The following is a 24690-nucleotide window of genomic DNA, read 5'->3' as shown; positions in this document are numbered from 1 at the left end:
CCCAGGTTCAAGTGATTCTCCTCCTTTAGCCTCCCAAGTAGCTGGGACTATAGGTATGTGCCACCACACTGAGCTGATTTTTTGTATTTTTAGTAACGACAGGGTTTCTCCGTGTTAGCCAGGATGGTCTTAATCTCCTGACCTCATGAAACACCTGCCTTAGCCTCCCAAAGTGCTGGGATTACAGGTGTGAGCCACTGTACCCATCCCCCCTATTAAAAAAAAAAACTTGTCAAGTTAAGACTATTTAAATCCTCTCTTAATATATTTTAGGGGAACCCAAGAAAGAAAAATGCAGTCTCTTCTCTTTTAAATTATGAGAACTGGCCAGATGCCATGGCTCATGCCTGTAATCCCAGCACTTTGGGAGGCCAAGGCAGGCAGATCACTTGAGGTCAGGAGTTTGACACCAGCCTGGCCAACATGGTGAAACCCCATCTCTACTAAAAATACAAAAATTAGCCGAGTGTGGTGGCAGGTGCCTATAATTACAGCTACTCAGGAGGCTGAGGCAGGAGAATCACCAGGAGGTGGAGGTTACAGTGACCTGAGATTGTGCCACTGCACTCCAGCGTGGGTGACAAGAGTGAGACTCTTCTAAAAAATATATAAATCATGAGAACTAAAAGCCCATGGTGGATATGAGCTCAGTGTCTTCTGCAGTTCTGCTTCTTGGAAGACAAACTGAGGAGAGAGGCCAGGGTGGCTTCTCTACCAAGAGCCCTTGCCAGTACCCTCTCTGCTCTTTGGCCCCACACTGGCATCTCCTGAGTGAGGATGTGTCTTGTTCGGTTTTTTAAAAAAACTGCAGCTGCTCCAGGAGGGCCTTTCTCCACTTCTGGGAAGTTCATCCTGCTGACCAGACTGCCAAGTGGTTCTGAGTGTTTCCTTTCTGTTCATGTGGATTTTGGGGAAAGGCAGAGAATCTCAGTGTGTGGGACCCTGTCTGGGCAGGGTGGCTAGGGGGCCACCTCCAAGTTTTGTCTGTAAAGTTTTATTGGAACAGCCACACCCATTGGCTCACGTGTCACCTGTGGCTGCTTTTGTGCTATGATGGCGAGTGGAGCAGTGCGACAGAGATGGCATGGCCTGTAGAGCCTGAACTATTTAGCATCTGCCTCTTTACAAAAGCAGCATACTGGCCCTTGGTCTGGAGCCTGGAGCAGAGGTGGCAAGGAATGCACACTCTGATAGGCTCGGCTGAGGAGCTGCCTCTTGCTCAAAGCTCTTTTCAGCAGTGGCCAGAAGGGGAGGCTCAAGCCGTGAAGGGTCACCTATTTCAACAAACAGTTACTGAGCACCTGCTATGTACATATCAGACACGGTGGCAGAGATAAATTACGTGCAAATATATAATATGGCATCAGGGAGTTGTAAGTGCTATAAAAAAAAACACAGCAGGGTATGGAAATCTGTTATAAATAGGAGCCCCCGGAGGGAAAAAATAAACAAATACAGAGGCCAGGCACAGTGTTTATGCCTGTAATCCCAGCACTTTGGGAGGCTGAGGCGAGTAGATCACCTGAGGTTAGAAGTTTGAGACCAGCCTGGCCAACATGGTGAAACGCCATCTCTACTAAAAATACAAAAAATTAGCCAGGCGTGGTGACATGCACCTGTAATCTCAGCTACTTGGGAGACTGAGGCAGGAGATTCGCTTGAACCCAGGAGGCGAAGGTTGCAGTGAGACGAGATCATGCCACTGCACTCCAGCCTGGGCGACAAGAGCGAAACTCCGTCTCAAAAGATAATAAAAGTAAATAAATAAATAAGGAAACACAGAATACCTCCCTGAGAAAATGGCTATGTGGCATCAGTCGGGGGAAGTATTCTGGTTAGAGGAACAGCAGGGGCAACAGTGAGGAGCCTGGTGTGGCTGGAGCTCAGGGAGTGAGGGGGTGAGCAATATGAGATGAGGTCAAGAAGGCAGTTAAGGCCGGGCGTGGTGGCTCACACCTGTAATCCCAACACTTTGGGAGGCTGAGGCGGGTGGATCACGAGGTCAGGAGACTGAGACCATCCTGGCTAACACCATGAAACCCCATCTCTACTAAAAATACAAAAAAATTAGCGGGGCATGGTGGCACACACCTGTAGTCCCAGCTACTCAGGAGGCTGAGGCAGGAGAATTGCTTGAGGCGGAGGTTGCAGTGAGCCGAGATTGTGCCACTGCACTCCAGACTGGGTGGCAGAACAAGATTCTGCCTCAAAAAAAAAAAAAGGCAGCCAAGGACCAGCTCATGCACAGCCACACGGGCCATGTGGTGAACTTTGCATTTTATTACCAGTTTGACGGGAAGCTGTTGGAAGGTTGAGAAGAGGGAAGTACATAGCCTCATCTTGCTGTTACACAGCTTCTATAGCTTCTTTCTTGTTTTTTGAGACAAGGTCTCGCTCTGTCACCCAGGCTGGAGTGCAATGGCGCATCTTGGCTCACTGTAGCCTCTACCTCAATCAATCCTCCCAATTCAGCCTCCCAAGTAGCTGGGACTGCAGGTGTGTGCCACCACAGATGGCTAGTATTTGTATTTTTTGTAGAGGTAAGTCTCTTCATGTTTCCCAGACTGGTCTCAAACTCCTAGGTCAAGCAATCCACCCACCTTGGCCTCCCAAAGTGCTGGGATTACAGACATGAGCCACCATGCCCAGCCTTGCTATAGCTTCTGAATGGTGAGTAGACAGACTGTGAAAGGCCAGGGTGGAAGCAGAGACTGGTTAGGAGGCTAGCAGCACGGCCAATGGGAAGATGGTGACTGGGAGTTGGCTACAGTGCGGAGGACAGGAGAATGGGTAAGATGCAGGGTCTGAAGGCAGAGCCCTAGGGATTTACTGAAGGATTAGATGTGGGGCATGAGGGAAAGGGAAAAGCCAGCAATAGCTCTGAGGTATGGTCTGAGCAGCTGAATGGCAGCCGTTTCTGGATCAGGTGGAGTTCAGCTCTGGCATGCTAAGTTCAGGACACCTATCAGATATCTACGAGGAGGCTGGACTCAATGGCTCACGCCTGTAATCCCAGCACTTGGGGAGGCCAAGGTGGGTGGATTGCCTGAGCTCAGGAGTTTGAGACCAGCCTTGGAAACATGGCAAAACTCTATCTCTACCAAAAATACAAAAAATTAGCTGGACATGGTGGCATCGTACACCTGTAGTTCCAGCCTACTCGGGAGGCTGAAGTGGGAGAATTGCTTGAGTCTAGGAGGTAAAGGTTGCAGTAAGCCAAGATTGCACCATGGCACTCCAACCTGGGTGACAAAGTGAGACCCCATCTCAAAAAAAAAAAAAGGTATCTATGTATCTATGTGAAGACATCAAGGAGACAGCTGTGGAAATGGATCTGGAGTTCAGGGGGAGGTGGGCACTGCCAGCCTTTGGATGCCACTGAAAGCCGGAGAGTGCAGCAGGAGGAGTGTCTGAGCACCGAGCTGCCAGGGCTGCATTAGACTGGGGACCTCACCCACACAGCACAACAATGCCCAGGCCCCCTTCCAGACCAACGACATCAGGGCACAGGAATCAGCACTATAACACTCCAGGTAATCCTGATGCCCGGCCCAGGCTGAGAATCACTGTCTGAGACCACGAAGGCATGAAGGCACAGCCAGCCAGCGGGGCAGAAAATCTGGGCAGTGTGTGCTTTAGGCGCCGAGTGAGGAGAGTCTCTCGAGGGCAGGCATCGTCAGTCGCCAGGGTCATGTCAGTCAGCAGCAGAGGCCTAAAAGGGAGGTGCTGGGACCATGAGGAAAGCACGTGGGCGCAGGGGCAGCACCTGATGGGCACTCATCACGGAGGGCGGGAGCTTGCGTGGATCCTGCATCAGCAAATGAGGCATTTAAACATGACAGTGATGAGGCAGCTGGAACTCAAAAACAGAGCAAATGTTTGATGATACTGAGGAAAAGTTATTGTGAATTTTTTATAATATTGGGTCATGTGAGAAAAGAACCCTCATTTTTGAACAATATGTACTGAAATATTTGTGGATGTCTGGAAATCTGTTTCAAAATAACACAGGGCTGGTGGTATAGATTGTCTAGTGATGATAAGGGCTGAACATGGGGCTTCAGTATGCCATTCTGCCTATTTTGGGTCAGAAGAGAGGGTGCGGGAAGTGGAAGAAGAAGAGACAGGAAGAGGAAGGAAGGAAAGAAGAGGAAGGAAGGAGGGAGGGAGGAAGGGAGGGACAGTAAGTACAAAGAATCCCCAGCCAGGCACAGTGGCTCATCCCTGTAACCCCAGCACTTTGGGAGGCTGAGGAGGGTGGATCATCTGAGGTCAGGAGCTTGAGACCAGCCTGACCAACATGGAGAAACTCCGTCTCTACTGAAAAAAAAAAATACAAAATTAGCCAGGCGTGGTGGTGGATGCCTATAATCCCAGCTACTTGGGAAGCTGGGACAGGAGAATCGATTGAACCCAGGAGGCAAATGTTGCAGTGAGCTGAGATGGCGCCATTGCACTCCAGTCTAGGCAACGAGCAAAACTCTGTCTCAAAAAAAAAAAAAAAAAAAAAAAAGGCTGGGCGCGGTGGCTCAAGCCTGTAATCCCAGAACTTTGGGAGGCCAAGGCGGGTGGATCACGAGGTCAACAGATCAAGACCATCCTGGTCAACATGGTGAAACCCCGTCTCTACCAAAAATACAAAAATTAGCTGGGCATGGTGGCGCGTGCCTGTAGTCCCAGCTACTCAGGAGGCTGAGGCAGGAGAATTGCCTGAACCCAGGAGGCGGATGTTGCGGTGAGCCGAGATCGCGCCATTGCACTCCAGCCTGGGTAACAAGAGTGAAACTCCGTCTCAAAAAAAAAAAAAGAAAATCCCTTTGACCAGTTTTGCCAAAAGAGTGGCAGGAAAACCAGGTGGAGGAGTAAAGAAAGAGGCCGGGCGTGGTGGCTCAGGCCTGTAATCCCAGCACTTTGGGAGGACAAGGCAGGTGGATCACGAAGTCAAGAGATCAAGACCATCCTGGCCAACACAGTGAAACCCCGTCTCTACTAAAATATAAAAAATTAGCTGGGTATGGTGGCCCGCGTCTGTAGTCCCAGCTGCTTGGGAGGCTGAGGCAGGAGAATTGCTTGAACCCGGGAGGCAGAGATTGCAGTGAGCAGAGATCGCGCCACTGTACTGCAGCCTGGCGCCTGGCAACAGAACGAGACTCTGTCTGGAAAAAAAAGAAAAAGAAAGCAAGCCCTTGCCCAGGAAAGAAAGCCCTGTACCCTGGCCACAGAGGAGAGTCCAGAAGCAGGTGGGCCAGCATGCTCTGTGGTGGGAGGATGAAAATGTTCTCATCAGAAGAAAATTCAAAAGTAAGCAAGGTCCGCTGAGAATGAAGAGAGAGGTTAAGATTTAAGGTAATTTTGTTTTAACACTATGGTTTCCCTAAGGTCCATGGACTCTGAGGCCTCTGTCTCAAAGTCATGTTCCCAGGCCATACTCTAGACCTGCTCAGCTGTTCTCCTGTCCCTGCTGCTGATTTTTTGGGTGTGCTCAGGCACCAGGGCCAGAAAGAGCTGGCTCAGCTCGTCCCAGACTCTCCCAAAGCCAGGAGCATGGGGCTCCCAGGCGCTCTAGAGCCCTACTCTCTGCTCTGAGCTGCCATAGCCCGGCCCTCTCTGTCCCGTCTCTCTCTGATCTTCACACATCCACAAAACAATTTCTAGTACTATGGTTGATATGAAGAAATCCTTCCAGATTGGTCCCTAATAATGAACTCAAAAGTAGCTGTGAAAGACGGTAAATGGCCAAATGAACATAAGGCAGTTGCAAGTGACGTCCTTCCTTTCTCCTTCGTCAGTCAAGGCCAAAACCAGGCTGCAACCCTGCCCGGCCCAAAAGGGGACAATGTGGATTCTAACTCTGCTGTCGACTCACAGGCTGTAAGCTATACTAGGGGAGCAGAGCTCACACTTTTCTATTTACAGAGCAGGATAAAAACCCCTGCTCCAACATCAGGAGAGGCTGGACACAAGGCTGTAAGCATGCCTGTTCAACTGCCTGGCCACTGTGGGGCTCCACAGGGATGCGCCTGCCCCATCCCTGCTCAGCCACCACAGACACAGACCTGAGGATACTGGAGAAACCTTGCCCAGCCTGGCCTGGCGGGTATGGTGTTCCTGTGATGCCCAGGGAGGAGGTAGCCAGGTAACAGCAGCCTCCCTGTGGGCTCCATGGAGACCAAATGTATTCAGACAACAGAGTGTTTGGAAGAGCCTTGGCAGGACAGGTCTAGAAGGTAGAAATCCAAAAGTAGAATAGACCCCACCTGAGAGCTGGGAGCTGTGGCTCACGCCTGTAATTCCGGCACTTTGGGAGGCTGAGTCAGTGGGAGGATCGCTTGAAGCCAGGAGTTTGAGACCAGCTAGGCGACACAGCAAGACCATCTCTAGCAATAATTTTTTTTATAAGTTAGCTGGGCATGGTAGTGGATGTCTGTAGTCCCAGCTACTTGGAAGACCGAGGCAGGATCACTTGAGCCCAGGAGTTTGAGGCTGCAGTGAGCGGTGATCACACCACTATACTCCACCTTGGGCAATAGAGTGAGACCCTGTCTCAAAAAAAAAAAAAAAAAAAAAAAAGATGGCTGGGTGTGGTGGCTCACGCCTGTAATCCCAGCACTTTGGGAGGCTGAGATCACTTGAGGTCAGGAGTTTGAGACCAGCCTGGCCAACACAGTGAAACCCCATCTCTACTAAAAATATAAAAAACTCACCAGGCAAGGTGGCTCACATGCCTGTAATCCTGGCTACTCGGGAGGCTGAGGCAGAAGAACTGCTTGAACCTGGGAGGAGGAGGTTATAGTGAGCTGAGACTGTGCCACTGCACTCTAGCCTGGGCAACAGAGCAAGACTACATCTAAAAAAAAAAAAAAAAAAAAAAAGACCTCATCTCCAATCACCTCTTTTAAGGATTAAATCCACAATGGCCACAGCTAAATAAGCTTGTATCAACCTCTGAGCCACACTGCGCTGCAGGTGCCCTCTCAGCCCACTGAGTCCTGGAGGCTGCCCCTCCTCTGGTGATGCTGCAGTTGCACTGTGGGTGAGGACACGACCCACAGAAAGTGACACACCACTGCCCTCCTTGCGTCTGGGAATTCTACTCACAGCATGGCCACTGGTTGGGCAAACCACCCCTCTGGTCTTCACAGACATTCCTCCCTTCCAAGGCAGATCCCCAGGGGAAAGATGGAGCTCAAGCTATGCACTGTCATTTACCTCTGGGGGACCCATCCACATCAGTAACAGCTGGAGAAGGGTCATGTGGTTGGAACTGCCGACTGTCCCTTCAGGGAAGCCACCATAATGACTGGGCCCCCAAGCTGGCATCAGCAGTTTGCTCCAGCTTCAGGCTCAGCCTCTTGTGAATGTAAGGGAGGGGCCAGTGCTCACCATCCATCCCCTCAAATAGACAGGGGGAGCAGATAATAAACAAATGAGGCAGGCAGGCTGAGGTCTTTTAAATTTTAGCCAAGCTCCCTAAGAGACTAATAACAGCTTTTTTTTTTTTGTAGATGGAGTTTCACTCTTGTTGCCCAGGCTGGAATGCAATGCCATGATCTCGGCTCACTGCAACCTCCACCTCCCAGGTTCAAGTGATTCTGCTGCCTCAGCCTCCCAAATAGCAGGGATTACAGGTGCCCGCCACCATGCCCAGCTAATTTTTAGTAGAGATGGGGTTTCACCATCTTGGTCAGGCTGATCTTGAACTCCTTACCTTAGGTGATCCACCCGCCTCGGCCTCCCAAAGTGCTGGGATTACAGGCGTGAGCCACCGCACCCAGCTAATAACACCTTTTTTATGTGATCCGAGGAATGAACCACCACTGCCAACAGCACTTCTGTAGAGACTCTCCACTGCGATCTACGACAAGGCAGGGAGCTGGCCAGGGCTGAGGAATTTCGTCATCGAAGAGCAGAAGAGCCCTTAGAAAACATTTGGTTAGGAAGCAGAGTTTCCTGGGGCCACCCATTCAGAAAGAATGGCCTGCCCTGTGCAGAAGGGTGTTTGAAGGGAGATGGAGTTAAGGAGAGGGAGAGAGAGAGAAGTTATCAGTGAATGAAACTGACTACTGAATGTAATGAAAATCAGAAAAATAATCACTCAGCCACAACCTTCATTTATAGGCAGGGAGACCAGAGCCCAGGGAGACAGTGGTGCTTCCTGTACACCCCAGCCTTGGCCAGCGTCCTGCCACCGTACTGCAGAGTCTTGGCCAGGTGTGCTCAGGCACAGGGGTAGCTACTTCTGGAGCTCCTTCTGCTTCATCCCACCTGGAGATAAAGCGGTCAGGGCATCAGCTGTCACCAACCCAGCAGCACTCATCCCAGCCTGGGTGACAGAGCGAGACCCCGTCTCTAAAAATTAAATTAAATTAAAAAACTAAGGAGGGCAGAGCAGCAGGGGCCATGGTCCATCCCCAGGGCTTCCATGATGGGGCTCAGTAGGATTTAGGGGACCATGTCAGGAATGTCCCAGTTGCTTCCCTCCTAGCAACATGAGATGTCAACAGAGGCTTCAGCTGCTAGGTGTCTGCTGCTTCACCAGCCCCAGGGAACTGCAATCCTTCTGATGTACACTGCTAATTTTATTTTATTTTTTTTGTTGGTTTGAGATGGGGATCTCACTATGTTGCCCAGGCTGGAGTGCAGTGGCTAATCATAGGCACAATCATAGAGCACTACAGTCTCGAACTCCTGGGCTCAAGCAGTCCTCCCACCTCAACCTTCCATGTGGCTGGGTCTATAAGCACACACTACTCTATATGCCCAGCCTACTCTCCTAAATTAATATATTTATGTAATATAATAATAGAGATGGGGTCTCACAATATAATACATATATATATACATATAATAACAGAGACGGGTCTTGAACTCCTGGGCTCAAGCAATCCTTCTTCCTCATCATCATACCTGGCCTACTCTCCTATTTATTTATTTTAATAATAGAGATGGGGGTCTCACTACATTGCCCATGCTGGTCTCGAACTCCTGGGCTCAAGTGATCCTCCTAAAATCCAGGGATTACAGGCATGAGCCACTGCCTAAGCCTACTCTCCTAATTTTAAAATCCTTCACCTGAGGTCCCACTGTACCATAGCCTGGAAAATATATTTCATTCTCAATGGCAATAAATTATAGTGAATTACAGAGCAAGAGAGCCCAGAAATCACCCCTGCATAAGAACCAATCAGAGATCTTGCAATTCAGAAACAATCAGGCTAGTTTCTCTACATGAAAAATGTTGGCTGGGTACAGTAGCTCATACCTGTAATCCCAGCTCTCTGGGAGGCTGAGGTGGGCAGATTACCTGAGGTCGGGAGTTCGAGATCAGCCTGGCCAACATGGTGAAACTCCATGTCCATGAAAAATATAAAAAATTTGCCAGTCATGGAGGTGTACACCTGTAATCCCAGCTACTCAGGAGCTGAGGCAGGACAATCTCTTGAACCCAGCAGGCAGAGGTTGCAGTGAGCTGAGATTGCGCCATTGCACTCCAGCCTGGGCGACAGAGAAAGACTCCGAGAAAGAAAGAAGAAAGGAACAGAACAAAAAGGAAAGGAAAAGAAGAAAGGAAAGAAAGAGGCTGTTGGCCAGGAGTGGTGGCTCACACCTATAATACCAGCACTTTGGGAAGCCGAGGCAGGAAGTTCGCTTGAATCCAGGAGTTCAAGGCCAGTCAGGGCAACATAGCCAGACTCCTGTCTCTACAAAATACTAAAAAACTAGCCAGGCCTGGTGGCACACACCTATAGCCCCAGCTACTGGGGATCCCAGGCTGAAGCGGGAGGACTGCTTTACCCCAGGAGTTTGAGGCTGCAGGGAGCTACAGTTGTGAACTACAGCCTGGGTGACAGAGTGAGACCCTATCTCTAAAAATAAAAATAAATAATAATAAAAAGAAAAATGCTGTCCCTAGAGATGTCTTAGAAGGGCGGTCAATGCTCCTGTCCAGGAAGGGCTTGTGCCCAGGCTGGGTGGCATCCTGGGTCTGGCAAAGTCCCCCCACATGTAGAGCTGTCATAAAGGGCTTGTCCACCATGGGACTGCATCAATCTCCAAGCAAGTTTCATGAAATTAGTGCTTCTTAACCATTCATTTACAACTAAATACAGCAGTCAATTGCACAGATTTCTTTGCCCACCTCCCAACTCACTGCTCATTAGCCCTTCTGCTGGAGAGATGGTAGGCTCTCTACTTTACTGGCAGCTCCATTGAAAGATATGCAGGGCATGACCAGCCTGGGCAACATGGTAAGACCCTGTCTCTACTAAAAATACAAAAAAGGCTGGGTGTGGTGGCTCATGCCTGTAATCCTGGCACTTTGGGAGGTCAAGGTGGGTGGATTACCTGAGATTGGGAGTTCAAGACCAGCCTGGCCAACATGGCAAAAACCCGTCTCTACTAAAAATACAAAAATTAGCTGGACATGATGGCATGCGCCTGTAGTCCCAGCTACTCAGGAGGCTGAGGCAGGAAAACTGCTTGAACCTGGAAGGCAGAGGTTGCGGTGAGCCAAGATCATGCCACTACACTCCAGCCTGGGTGACAGAGTGAGACCCCATCTCAAAAAAAAAAAAAAAAAAATTATCTGGGCATGATGGCACACATCTGTAGTCCCAGATACTTGGGAGGCTAAGGTAAGAAGATTGCCTGAACCAGGAGGCAGAGGCTGCAGTGAGCTGTGATTGCACCACTGCACTCTAGCCTGGGTGACAGTGAGACCGTCTCAAGAAAAAGAAAGATGTGCAGGGAGAAAGCTGGAAGAAAGCAGGCACTTGAATTATCTGTGGATTTCATTTTTCTGTGCTTTCTTTGTGGTGTAGGAACAATGACAGCTGAAAGTGACTAGCCTAGCTGGGCACAGATCTCTAGCATAATTGAGAGAACATGGTTTCCAAAAGCAGATAAATCCTTCCTCTTCCTAGAAGGGGAGTGTGCAAGCCTCCAGGTACTATGCTTCCTAGGGCTCAGAACTCAGCACAGGGACTGACTTCTTACAGGACTCCTCTTAAGGTGGAGAAACTGGTCCGGCATGATGGCTCACACTTGTAATCCCAGCACTTTGGGAGGTCAAGGCAGGCAGATCACTTGAGGTCAGGAGTTTGAGACCAGCCAGCCATTATGGTGAAACCCCGTCTCTACTAAATATACAAAAATTAGCTGGACGTAGTGGCAGGCGCCTGTTATTCCAGCTACTCAGGAGGCCGAGGCAGGAGAATCACTTGAACCCAGGAAGCAGAGGTTGTAGTGAGCCGAGATCGCACCACTACACTCCAGCCTGGGCGACAGAGTAAGACTCTGTCTCAAAGAAAACTAAAAGAAAAAGGTGGGGAGAAAAATGCTAACAGGTTCTGCCAAGGGGCCTCAGCAAACACTGGAGACCTAGCAGCCAGCCAATGGCCTGAAAAACACAGAATGCACATGATTCTGCTCCATTCTTCTACTGCTGGGACGGAAGTAGGAGCTGGCAGAGTCGCTGAGCTCTGTTTTCTGAGGTCTCCACACTCAGTGTTGTGTGTGGCACTGGTGGAGGAGAAGGGAGTTTTTCAAAGCCTCATTTTAGCCAGGCTTTCAAAACACAGAAGCCTCAGCTGGTGTGTCCTCTTTCACTTCCCTTTTACCCTCCTGTGCCTACACCACCACCTCATGAGTGCCTCCCCCAACCAGACAACCCAGGTATGGCCAAGGGAAGTGCTCACCCAGTCACTGTCGAAATGAGTGTTAGGCTGGGGGATCCTGGGGTACCCCTGCTGCCATTCCAAGACCTGTGCAATGCAGCCAGACACTCTACTGAAGATGAAAATGTAAATACAGGGCTAAGAAGCATGATGGATCTTCATGGATTACAAACCCATAATGCTTAGTAAAGGACATCAGGGAGGACCTGGGGTATACACCTGTCCCACTGCAATTTGTTTGATGTCTATCTCCTCTTCCAGAATGTCGGCCCCATGGGTGCAGGGGCTTGGTAGGGTTTGCTCACTGTTGATTCCTATGACTAAAAGAGTGCTCAGCACATAATACTCACTCAACAAACATTTGTTAGATGGTTTTATGGAGGACGGGCCCACAGACTGACCCATGGGGACCTATTATCTGTTATTTCAAGACCAACATCATGGAGAAGGAAAAGGCTCAGAGAAATAGAAAGAACAAGAGCCAGGAAATCGTTCAAATCCCAGCCCTGCTCCTTGTGAGCTTAACAACCTTGGGCAGTTTACTTCTCTGAACCCATTCCCTCGTGTGTTAAACAGGCATTGGCCAGATGCAGTGGCTTATGCTTGTAATCCCAGCACTTTGGGAGGCCAAGGCAGGTGGATCACCTGAGGTCAGGAGTTCGAGACCAACCTGGCCAACATGGTGAAACCCTGTCTCTACTAAAAATACAAAAATTAGCTAGGCACAGTGGTGCGCATCTGTAATCCCAGCTACTTCAGAGGCTGAGGCAGGAGAATCGCTTGAAGCTGGGAGGCAGAGGTTGCAGTGAGCTGAGATCATGCCACTATACGCCAGCCTGGGCAACAGAGTGAGACCCCATCTCAAAACAAAAAAACAAACATACCCAAAACACCCAGACATCATGGGCCACTGACCCAGGAAATGCATGCAAACATGCCAACTATAGGGCCTGGCATGCAATAGGTACCGCATAAATTATATTAAATGTTAAGGATTCTTCTGGTTTTATTACTCCCCTTCCTCTGAACATGTTCAGAATGCTCATGCCTCAGCAGTCTGTGAACATCAAAAACAACCTGGGGCAAAAGTGTGAACAATGAAGTTTGGTTACCCTCAAAAAGGAAGTTTGGAGATTTTTGTGGATTTCAAGCACGCATCAGTACCTTCCTTGTTCTCACACAATATTAGGTTTCTCAGAATCTGTTAGTTCCAACTGTTAAAGACAGTTATGTGGGGAGGAAGGGAATTATAAGAAACTAATATCTTCCTTATGTATTTGTGTAAATTTGTAGACATTTATAGGCAAAGGAAGAAAAGATAAATTACAAATACATAGCATGAGGCCAGGCGTGGTGGCTCATGCCTATAAACCCAGCACTTTGGGAGGTCAAGGCAGGTGGATCACTTGAGGTCAGGAATTCCAGACCAGCCTGGCCAATATGATGAAACCCCATCTCTACTAAAAATACAAAAATTAGCCCAACATGGTGGCATGTGTCTGTAATCCCAGCTACTTGGGAGGCTGAGGCAGGAGAATTGCTTGAACTTGGGAGGCAGAGGTTGCAGTGAACCCAGATCATGCCACTGAACTCCAGCCTAGAAAACAAAAGTGAGACTCTGTCTCAACAAACAAAACAGGCTGGGCACAGTGGCTCATGCCTGTAATCCCAGCACTTTTGGAGGCTAAGGTGGGCAGACCATGAGGTCAGGAGTCTGAGACCAGCCTGGCCAACATGGTGAAACCCCATCTCTACTAAAGATACAAAAAATTAGCTGGGCTTGGTGCCATGTGCCTGTAATCCCAGCTACTCAGGAGGCCGAGGCAGGAGAATTGCTTGAACCTGGGAGGCAGAGATTGCAGTGAGCCAAGTTCACGCCATTGCACTCCAGCCCGGGCGACAGAGCAAGACTCTGTCTCAAAACACACACACAACTAAAATGAAACAAAACAAAATACATAGCAGGGAGGAGAATATCTGTGCAGAAGGCCACATGCTTCACTGGCAAGAGGTCAGGAGAATCTCTCAGGACCCCGGATGGTTTCAATAACTGATAGATCAGTGGCCTAAACTTTCATCTCCAGTGGAAAGAACTCTCCCAGAAATCATCCTTATTCTCCTGCCTAAAATGGAAGTTCTAGGACTTTTGTACCTTGAACGAACAGCACCAAGGAGGACAGAGCTGGAAAGGAGACTTCACCCAAACAACCAGCCCTACTGCCTGGTTTAGACTCTCAAGAAGGAGAGCTTGGGGCCCAGAGTGGCTTGCTCTCTATTACATGGCACTTCCCAGATCCCAGGCTGAGAAACCTGTTTTATCAGCAGAGGTGGCAACCCAGAGAGCTTTTTGTCATAAGTGAAAAAATATTGCTTCCCTTGGACAGAAGGGCACTGCCAGCTTCGGCAGCTACACCGTGATGCCTCTGCCGTGATGCCTGAGATGGGCACTGGAGACTCCAAAAGTAGGAATGATCCAGACAGGCGCCCCACAGTCCCTGCAAATGCCAACCTTCTTCTCCCCACAGCAGTCATGAACTGAACATCAGCTCTTGCCTTTCCACATTAAGGCTTGTCTGGACCACTCCACCTCTTACTCAACGTTTCCAGACCTAGCATTTTTATCAGCTGGCAGCAGAGTTTCAGTTTTGCTGAGAATTTCTTTTCACACTGGGCTCCAGCTGAATGAGTTTTGAGGGAGACTCACGGGAATCACCGCTGCTCCATCTGAAGCTCCAAAGTGTTAGCCATGACAGCAGAGTGACCACAGATAGTCAGCCCCATCTGAACAGAGAGCCTGTTGCTGCCAGATGGTGACCTGTTTCTGTTAAACCCCAGGTGAGTTTTTGCCTGGCCTCAAATCATCACACAGGGCCTTTCAATCTGGACAGGCCTAAGCCAGAGCCAAAACATGGAGAGAGTAAGCCTAGGATGTTCTGTGATGGAATGGAAAGGACCACAGTGTCATAAAAAACCTGACAGCAGAGAAGCATTTCACCAAAGGAGAACCATATCTTAAACACGAATGGGCATGGGGCCGGGTGCAGTGGCTCACACCTGTAATCCCAGCACTTTGGGAGGCTAAGGCAGGCGGATCACCTGAGGTCAGGAGTTTGAGACCAGCCTGATCAACATGGAGAAACCCATGTCTACTAAGAATACAAAACTAGCAGGGTGTGGTGGTGCATGCCTGTAATCCCAGCTACTCAGGATGCTGAGGTAGGAGAATCACTTGAACCTGGGAGGTGGAGGTTGCAGTGAACCAAGATCACACCATTGCACTCCAGCCTGAACAACAGGAGTGAAACTGTGTTTCAAAAAGAAAAGTGAATGGGCATGGGCACAGCGGCTTGCAAGTGTAACCCCACATTTTGGGAGGCCGAGGCAAGAGGAAAGCTCGAGGCCAGGAGTTCAAAACCAGCTTGGGCAACACAGGGAGACCCAGTCTCTGAAACAAAAAACAAAAAAAAAGTGAATGGGCAGGGCTCAGAAAAAGCACTTACCACCTCTCCACTCCTATCTACTCCTGAACCTGGGCGGAGTTACTCATGGGGTCAAGGATCCCTCTGTGCACACCATGGTTTCCAGGTTAGGGACCTTCAGGTCCCTCCTCCCAGGCCTCACCAGACAGCCTCTACTCTGGGAGAGAGGAAAGGAGTAGGGAAATAGCTACTGAGAATTTAGGCAGCGGAGGAAGAGGAGTGGGGAGAAGGCACACTGACCCTTAACACTTCAGTTTGCAAAATGTATGTGTAGATACTATTTTATATAAATCTTTGTCCTGGTGACTCAGGTCCTTAGGGATTTTGAGAACATTTAAAACTCTTAAAAGGTTTTCTGTAAAGCCAGAGAGAAACAAAACTATTGATCTAAACAAAATAGTCAATACAATTTTTATACTTATCTACCTAGCAGTCCCTGCCTTTTTTTTTTTTTTTTTTCCAAGACAGGGTCTTACTCTGTCACCCAGGCTGGAGTATAATGGCATGATCCTGGCTCACTGCAGCCTCGACCTGCTGGGCTCAAGTGACCCTCCTGCCTCAGCCTCCTGAGTAGCTAGGACTATAGGCATGTGCACCCATGCCCACCTAATTTTTTATTTTTATAGAAACGGGGTTTCACTATCTTGCACAGGCTGGTCTTGAATTTCCAGACTCAAGTGATCCTCCCACCTCAGCAAATCCCCTCCCGAAGTGCTGGGATTATAGTCATGGGCCGCTATGCCTAACACCTCCTCTCCCTGTCCCCAGCTTTTTTTTTTTTTTTTTTTTTTTTTTGCAGAAAAGTGATTTATTTAGGCAGAGAGAGAAAAGGGAGAAGGAGAGACAAGGAAACAGCTAGCTCTCACACTGAATTAGAAAAAGAAAAGTCGCTCTCACACTGAGTGAGAAGGGTTCCCAGAAGGAGAAAACCAGAGAAGGAAAACTCCCCTCACACTGAGTGAGAGAATCCAGAAAGATGGAATCCAGGAGAGGAAAGACAGCTTCCACAATGGGTGGAAGGAGACCCCAGAGGGGAAATCCAGGAGGGGAAAGAGAGCTCCCACTATGTGGGAGGGGATTCCAGAGAGCTGGAAATCCCACTAATTTTTAATATACTTGCAGATCTAACCTATCTCAGGAGTAGAAAAATGAGAAAAAGCTCACCCCTCCAAGACAGCCTTTTCAACTGCACAGACAGGCTGGACTGAACAACAGCTGTGCCTCATTCACCAGCGCCAGTCAATCCCTATCCGGAATGGGGACTGGGAGGCTCCTGATCAAGGCAGGGTGTGCCTGGCCAGAAATAACTTCACTCAGAGCCTATGCTGGGGGGGCAGTGTCTGCCCAAACCGAAGTGAGTGGGAGACTGAGGCGAGAGAAGGTTGTCAGGACCCAGGAACTGAGCGATGGTTACCCTATTACAATTCATTTATCCCCTGGAAAGGATGGGAGAACAGGAGACAATGACTTTTCATTTTATATACCTCTGAGCTATTTGTGTGTTTTTAAAAACCACTACTTATTTTCTTAGAGTAATTTTTTGGCCAAGTGCAGTGGCTCATGCCTCTAATCCTAGCACTCAGGCAGGCCGAGGTGGAAGGATCACTTGAGCTCAGGAGTTCCAGACCAGGCTGGGCAACATAGTGAGACCTTGTCTCCACAGAAAAAATTAAAAATTAGCTGGATGTGGTGGCATACGTCTGTAGTCCCAGCTACTCAACTGGCTGAGGTGGGAGGATCACTTGAGCCCAGGAGTTGAAGGCTGCAGTGAGTCATGATGGTGCTACTGTACTCCAGCCTGGGCCACAGAGTGAAACGCTGTCTCAAACAAACACACACAGAAAAATAATCATTTTTCATTATCTTATCCTACTAAGTGTCCCTTGCAGGATGCAACGCCATTGCCTTAGGGAATCTTCCCTCATCATCTCCTCCAGAGCAAACCTCCCTGCCAATTCTTTTTCCCATTGCTCTAATGCCTTCATAACACTTACCATGATCCGAGATCATCTCTGCTTGTCTACAAATGGATCACCCTTCTTCTACTAGAATGTCAGCTCAATGAGGGCAGATACCTCATCTGCCTGTTCACAAGAATCTTCCTAGGGCCTATGATGGTGAGGTCCTAGGGAAGGTGCTCACTAAATAGTTTTGAATAACTGAATACAGGGACACGTGATGAGATTTACAAGTATCCACATTCACTCCACAAGCCTAACACAATATGCAAAAACACAGCTACAATAGAGATTTGGTTAGCTATAGGACTGGTTGCACCAGCATCTCTGGAGGTGATCCCTGGCCTGCCTTGGCAAGGACTTTTTCTTATGGACACATGCTTCATACATGAACTACTGTCTGCAGGCTTAATCCAGCCTTCTACCTATTTTTGTAAATAAAGTTTTATTGGAACAAAGCCATACTCATACACGTTTGGTTGTTTTTGAGCAGAACTGAGTCATTTCAACAAAGACTGTATGGCCTGAAAATATTTACCATGTGGCCTTTTAAGAAACAGTTTGGAGGCTGGGCGTGGTGACTCACTTCACGCCTGTAATCCTAGCACTTTGGGAGGCCGAGGTGGGTGGATCACCTGAGGTTGGGAGTTTGAGACCAGCCCGACCAACATGGAGAAACCCCATCTCTACTAAAAAAAAAAAATTACAAAATTAGCTGGGCCTGGTGGCTCATGCCTGTAATCCCAGCTACTCGGGAGGCTGATGCAGGAGATTGACTTGGACCTGGGAGGTTGTGGTGAGCCGAGATCATGCCATTGCACTCCAGCCTGGGCAACAAGAGCGAAACTCCATCTCAAAAAAAAAAAAAGAAAAGAAAAAGAAAAATCCATAAGCCTAGCAGCCTTCATAGGTACCACCATGAAAGGGAAAAGCTACTGCAGAAAATATATTATAATAATGCAAGGTTCAGGGTTAAAACAAACTCAACCAGGCCGGGCATGGTGGTTTACACTTATAATCACAGCACTTTGGGAGGCTGAGGTGAACAGATCACCAGGTCAGAAGTTCAAGACCAGCCTGACCAACATGGTGAAACACCATCTCTACTAAAAATACAAAAATTAGCTGGGCATGGTGGTATATGCTTATAATCCCAGCTACTCGGGAGGCTGAAGCATGAGAATCGCTTGAACCTGGGAGGCAGAGGTTGGAGTGAGCCAAGATCACATCACTGCACTCCAGCCTGCACTCCACAGCAAGACTGTCTCAAAAAAAAAAAAAAAAAAAAAACCCCACTCACTGAAGACCGCAAAAAGGTGAACCGTAGAGTCCACAGAGACACCTGTAAATAGTAATAATGATGGTGGCTTCTCTTTAGGTCTCACTGTAAGTAAAGTATTGTGCTAAGTGCTTTAAGTGTGTTCTCTCATATAATTGAATTATCATTACAATATCAGTAGTAGGTTCTCACTGCTGATGCTAACAGTGGTCTGGTCATCTGCCAGGGTCGAGATGGTCAGTGACAAACCAGAAGTGAAACCCAGGCCCAAGTCTGCATGCCTCTGAAGCCTGCTTTGTGTCCGCCAGGCTATACGGCTTCCACAGAAAGCACTTCTCAGGCGCATCTTGCAGAACCCTTTGCACTCTTAAGACAGGTACGTCTCTCCCTGTCCTTGGAAGACCATCTGGAGGGCCCCAGTTCCTTGGGGATGCCTAGGCTATTTCATGAATGTCTGCTTCTTCTCTTTCTCTGAACTCTGCCAGTATTTCAAGACTCAGTTAACTCCACTCTGAGAGTTTCTCTTTGCTCTAGTTTATTATTATTTGTTTATTTATTTTGAGGTTTGACTCTGTCACCCAGGCTGGAGTGCAATGGTGCGATCTCAGCTCACTGCAACTTCCACGTCCTGGGCTCAAGAGATCATCCTGCCTCAGCATCATGGGTAGCTGGAACTATAGGTGTTCGCCACCACCTCTGGCTAATTTTTGTATTTTTTTGTAGAGACGGGGTTTCACCATGTTTCTCAGGCTGCTCTCAAACTCCTGAGCTCAAGTAATCTGCTGCGTTGGCCTCCCAAAGTGCTAGAATTACAGGCTTCAGCCACAGCACCCAGCCAGTTATTTATTTATTTATTTTTGAGATGGAGTTTTACCCTTGTTGCCCAGACTAAAGTGAAATGGCGCGGCCTCAGCTCACTGCAACTTCCACCTCCCAGGTTCAAGCAATTCACCTGCCTCAGCCTCCCAAATAGCTGGGAGCATAGGTGCCTGCCACCATATCTAGCTCATTTTTTAATTAAAAAAAAATTTTTTTTTTTTTTTAGAAGATGGCCAGGCTGGTCTTGAACTCCTGACCTCCGGTGATCCACCCACCTCGGCCTCCCAAAGTGCTGGATCACAGGCATGAGCCACCTTGCCTGGCCTAATTTTTGTATTTTTACTAGAGATGGCATTTCACCATGCTGGCCAGGCTGGTCTCGAACTCCTGACCTCAGGTGATCTGCCCTCTTCAGCCTTCTAAAGTGTTGGGATTAAAGGTGTGAGCTGCTGTGCCAGGACCAGACAGTTATTATTTAAAAAAAAAAATTCTCTCCCTCAGGCAGAGGTTGCAGTGAGCTGAGATCATGCCATTGCACTTCAGCCTGGGCAACAAGAGTGAAACTCCGTCTCAAAAAAAAAAAAAAAAAATGATCTCCCTCCTCCTGCTGATCCCTCCGAACCAATATATAAATTGCTGCTGGAGGGAGGGAGAACACTGCTTGTTGTTGTTGTTGTTGTTGTTGTTGGAGTTTCATTCTTGTTGCCCAGGCTGGAGTGTAATGGCACGATCTTGGCTCTCCACAACCTCTGCCTCCCAGGTTCAAACGATTCTCCTGCCTCAGCCTCCCGACTAGTTGGGATTAGAGGCATGCACCACCACGCCCGGCTAATTCTGTATTTTTAGAAGAGATGGGATTTCTCCATGTTGGTCGGTCTGGTCTCGAACTCCTGACCTCAGCTGATCTGCCCACCTTGGCCTCCCAAAGTGCTGAGATTACAGGGGTGAGCCACCATGTCCGGCCAGGAGGCTGCTTCTTATGACATATAGTCTTTGCTCATTCTGCAGGCTTATGCAACAGACACACCTGCTCCTCAAAAAAGTTTGGAAAACCACTGCCTGCCTGCCTTCCCCAGAGAAGGTGTTATTTGGTAGAACCACATCCCGATACAAAATGCCAAAGCTGTCCTTGACTTGGACACTTCTCTTTAATTATTACCGGCAACCACAGGCTTCATTGGCAGCATCTAGGATGTTTCTGCTACTAGCTCCGTTTCGAGAATTCAATTTGCTTTTCATTGTTATCATTTCCTTTTTTCTTTTTTTGAGACAGTCTCCCTCTGTCGCCCAGGCTGGAGTGCAGTGGCACGAACTCAGTTCACTGCAATCTCTGCTTCCCAGGTTCAAGTGATTCTCTGCCTCAGCCTCCCAAGTAGTTGGGACTACAGGAATGTGCCATCACATCCAGCTAATTTTTATATTTTTGGTAGAGATGGGGTTTTGCCATGTTGGTCTCGAATTTCTGGCCTCAAGTTATCCACCCACCTTGGCCTCCCAAAGTGTTGGGATTACGGGCGTGAGCCACCATGCCCAGCCTATCGTTATCATTTTCATTTAATCATGTTAATTATTAAACTCTCCAGTTCTCTCTAACCCCCAGGAATTTTGTGTCCACATCAGAACACAGGTTGCCTTGGATTTAGGACTGACAGCTATTTCAACTGTCTGGTGTTATAATGGGTATTCACCATCACAAAATCTAAGTGTGAAAATAGCTGAACTCAACATACTCCTTGGGGATAGTGGTTGCTTTGAGGGTGTAGTTTCTGGGAGGGGGAGCAAGAGGGCCTTCTGGGACAATGGTCACATTCTGTTTCTTGGTCAGGGTGCTGGACATGCAGGTGTTTTCACTTTGTGAGAACTCATTAAGATGTACCCTCAAGACGTGCGTACTTTTCTGTAAGCACGCTTCATTTTCTTTTTTTGAGATGGAGGCTCACTCTGTCGCCCAGGCTGGAGTGCAGTGGCGTGATCTTGGCTCACTGCAACCTCTGCCTCCGGGTTCAAGTGATTCTCCTGCCTCAGGCTCCTGAGTAGCTGGGATTACAGGTACTCATCACCACACCCAGCTAATTTCTGTGTTTTTAGTAGAGACAGGGTTTTACCATCTTGGCTAGGCTGGTCTTAAACTCCTGACCTCGTGATCCACCCTCCTTGGCCTCCCATAGTGCTGGGATTACAGGTGTGAGCCACTGTGCCCGGCAAGCACCATTCATTTTCATAAAAAGTTCTGAAAACTCTTCATAAATATAGAAATATTGCAGTAGTCTCAAACAAGCACGCAGAGGAAGTTGGCTAACAAGAACAAATGGTGTGGTAGAACCTTTCCACACTTGAGGCACTTGAACCACCTTCAAGCCTTGTAAAATTGAGGAATGGGCTCTTCCACAGAGAAAAGATCTACCAGTTAAGACTGGGTCAGGATCCATGTTAAACACTATGTTCATTCAAACTTCACAACACAGCCTGACCGATATGGTGAAATCCAGTCTCTACAAAAAAAAAAAAAAAAAAAAAATCAGCCAGGTGTGGTGGCTCACGCCTGTAATCCCAGCACTTTGGGAGGCCGAGGCAGGCAGATCACTTGAGGTCAGGAGTTCAAGACCAGCCTGGCCAACATGGTGAAACCCCATCTCTGCAAAAAATACAAAAAAAAAATTAGCTGGGCATAGTTGCAGGCGCCTGTAAGCTCAGCTACTTGGGAGGCTGAGGCAGGGGAATCTCTTGAACCCAGGAGGCAGAGGTTGCGGTGAGCCAAGATTGCACCACTGTATTCCAGCCCGGTGACTGCGTGAGACTCCGTCTCAAAAAAAGAAAAAGTTTGCTGGGCATGGTGGCACATGCCTGTAATCCAAGTTACTAGGGAGGCTGAGGCAGGAGAAGTGCTTAAACCTGGGAGATGGAGATTGCAGTGAGCTGAGATCATGCCACTGCCCTCCAGCCTGGGTGATAGGATAAGACTGTCTCAAAAACAAACAACAACAACAAAAAACACTTCACAACAACCCTAATTTTATCCCTGCTTTACAGATGAAAAAACTGGGGCATGAAGAGGTTAACAAGCCTGACCAAGGTTACAGGGTTATTATTTTGGCAGGGTGGGGATTCAATCAGGCAGCTGGACTCCTGAATCCATGCTCTTAACAATGATGCTGGCCATGCCTTTGGTAGTGCTACACCCAGGGATGGATTTGCAGTGTCTAGTGTGTGACATTTACTGGGGTGCATTCCAGCTCAATAAAATGTCCTTGTCCAAACACCTACAATTATATGCATCTTAACAAACACACCTCTTTCATAAATGACAGCCTGATTTACAGAGTGAATCTCTGTCTTTGAAAGACTTGTGTTTAAACATGTGACAGGGTGCCCATGTCTCCTGCCTCTTCATCAGAGACTTTCTCCATTCATTTGTTTGAAATCAAACACAAGTGCTGGGCCTACCTGAAGCCACAATCAGCCCAGATTAGATTAGAGAGGTCACCTGTGTTCCTTTCTCGTCCATTAGGAAGATGTATTGCTTCTCAAGAACGCATTTGCTCATCCTCCCCTCCTGGAGTAAGCAAAAACGGTACTCCACTGCATTAGCAGAGCTGGGTAAAACTAGTACAACTCTTGGTGGATCTCTGCAATGCTACCTTAATTGTGCTTTTAGAGGAACGTTTTTAGTAAGGGCAGTTCAGCAATGTTTTCTTTTTAAGTCCCATTTATCTTTATGAAAGGTAAACCTGTTTGCCTGTGTTGCTTTTGAGGAATATTAGTGGGAAAACTGACAATTATTTAAATATGATGGATTATCTAATTAATTCTCTTCATTTTGCTTCTTCAAGTAAAAAAAGCTGCTGAGTCCCTCACTCAAGCCATTTTCTTATTTTTTGTTTTGTTTTGTTTTCAGTTTCTGAGACTGTCTGGTGAGCCAGGAATTCAAATTACACACACACACCGTGTGTACACACCATTCTGATTTGGCTATTGAGGTTTTCAGTGAATATGGATTCTTTTAAAATTATTATTATTACTTTATTTGTATTTTTACATCCAGCCCAAAATGTCAGAATATGGATTCTACCTTCTAGCACGGGACCCTTTTCTGATAGTGCGGACTTCAGCACAAATGCATGGTCTTGACAGGTATGTACTCATTTCTCCCTGGAACTGGGACAGTGATCTCCACTGCGGCAAGCCCCACGGCAAGGTGTCTGTGGTGTCACCCGGTTCCCCGATCGGCATCCGAAATGCAATCCCCAGGTACTTCAGGTTCTTATCATCAAAGCCCCCGGTGAACCTCTTCAAAGCTACCCTCCTTGAGCAAGATTATTCAGGGGACTTCCCAGGAGCAGAGGCAATGTCCCCGGGACCCAGGCCCGGGCAAAGCTAAGTTGCTTATCACAGGCCTCCACCCTGACTATCAGACTCACTCAGGGCGACGCCTGCTTCCCGGGGGACCCGGGGACTCAGTGGCTTCCGCAGGAGGCTGCCTGGGGCTCCTCCAGGAGCTCCCGGGGGCGCCGCGGCACCAGTGGGGGACCGGAGGGTCGCTGGCCCCTCTCCGGGAGGGCAGGGCCCCGGGCTAAGTTTGGGGAAGCTCCGAGGATGCTGACCTCAACTTTGGTCTTTAAAAATAGCTCCCAGGCCGCGGCGCTCACGTGAGCGGCCCCGCTTCCCCTCCACCGGCCCGGGGCTCCCGGCCGCTCGTCGCCCCCCGGGGCGCGGAGGGGAAGGGCGGGGGCCCGAGTCCCGGCGGCAGGAGAGACCCTAGCCCGGGTGAGCGCCGCAAGAGGGCGTGGGGGGCGAGGCGGGGAAGGGACCCCGGCCGGGAAGGAGGCCGCGCTCACCTTCTTCACCGACAGCGAGATGTTCTCCAGGATCCGGTCCTTCACCTCCCGCGGCTCCATAGCGCTGCCACCGTCGCCGCCGCCGCCCCGCCGCCGCTTCCCGCGCCGGGGGCCGGGGGTCTCCGCCAACCGCTGCCGCTGGCCGTGTGGGGGCTCCGTCGTGCCGGCCGCGGGGCGCGGCACCCGCCGCCCGGCCCTCGTCTAGCCCGGGCCCTCGCTCCGCCGCGGCCCGGCGGCTCCAGAGCGCGGCCCGGCGGGGAAGGAGGCCGCGGCTGTGCGCGGCGGCAGCAGGAACTGATGTCAGGCGGGGCGGCGCCAGGGCCCGCCTGCGCCTGGGGACTCCGGGGACCCGGAGACCCGCACAGAGTCTGGGCCGCGGCCCTCCCCAGAGACCCCGAGGCCCTCCCCCAGCCCTCCTCAGGACACAGACCACCCCCTCGGGGACCCCATAGACACCCTCAGACCCCAGGGACTCCGGAGACCTCGACCCCGCCTGCCGGGGACCCGGGCCCCCCTCAGAGACCCTCCCCTGGCCTCCTCAGCCCACAGACTCCCTCCGAGATCCCAGAGACACCCTCAGACCTCAGGGACTCTGGAGATCCCGACCCCGCCTCCCGGAGACCCTCACAGACCCCGCGACCCTGG

General features: G+C 49.3%; 1 protein-coding gene across 3 annotated transcripts in view; it reads right to left on the bottom strand.

Annotated features, from left to right (window-relative positions):
• PLEKHM2 (pleckstrin homology and RUN domain containing M2) overlaps positions 1 to 24341 on the bottom strand; it is a 48914-nt gene extending 24573 nt beyond the window's left edge. For all 3 annotated transcript variants that reach the window (XR_621569.5, XM_002806965.6, XM_009000461.5), the window contains exon 1: positions 24046 to 24341. Coding sequence is in view for 2 of the 3 variants with exons in the window: in XM_002806965.6 (XP_002807011.3) it covers positions 24046 to 24105 (60 nt within the window). In the remaining variant the exon portion in view is untranslated. The remainder of the gene's footprint in view (positions 1 to 24045) is intronic.
• Positions 24342 to 24690: the final 349 nt, after the last annotated feature.

This window comes from Callithrix jacchus, chromosome 7, assembly GCF_049354715.1.
Source record: "Callithrix jacchus isolate 240 chromosome 7, calJac240_pri, whole genome shotgun sequence".
Taxonomy (NCBI): Eukaryota; Metazoa; Chordata; class Mammalia; order Primates; family Cebidae; genus Callithrix; species Callithrix jacchus.
Note: the sequence above shows the minus strand (reverse complement) of the source record. Positions and strands in the feature narration are given on the sequence as shown.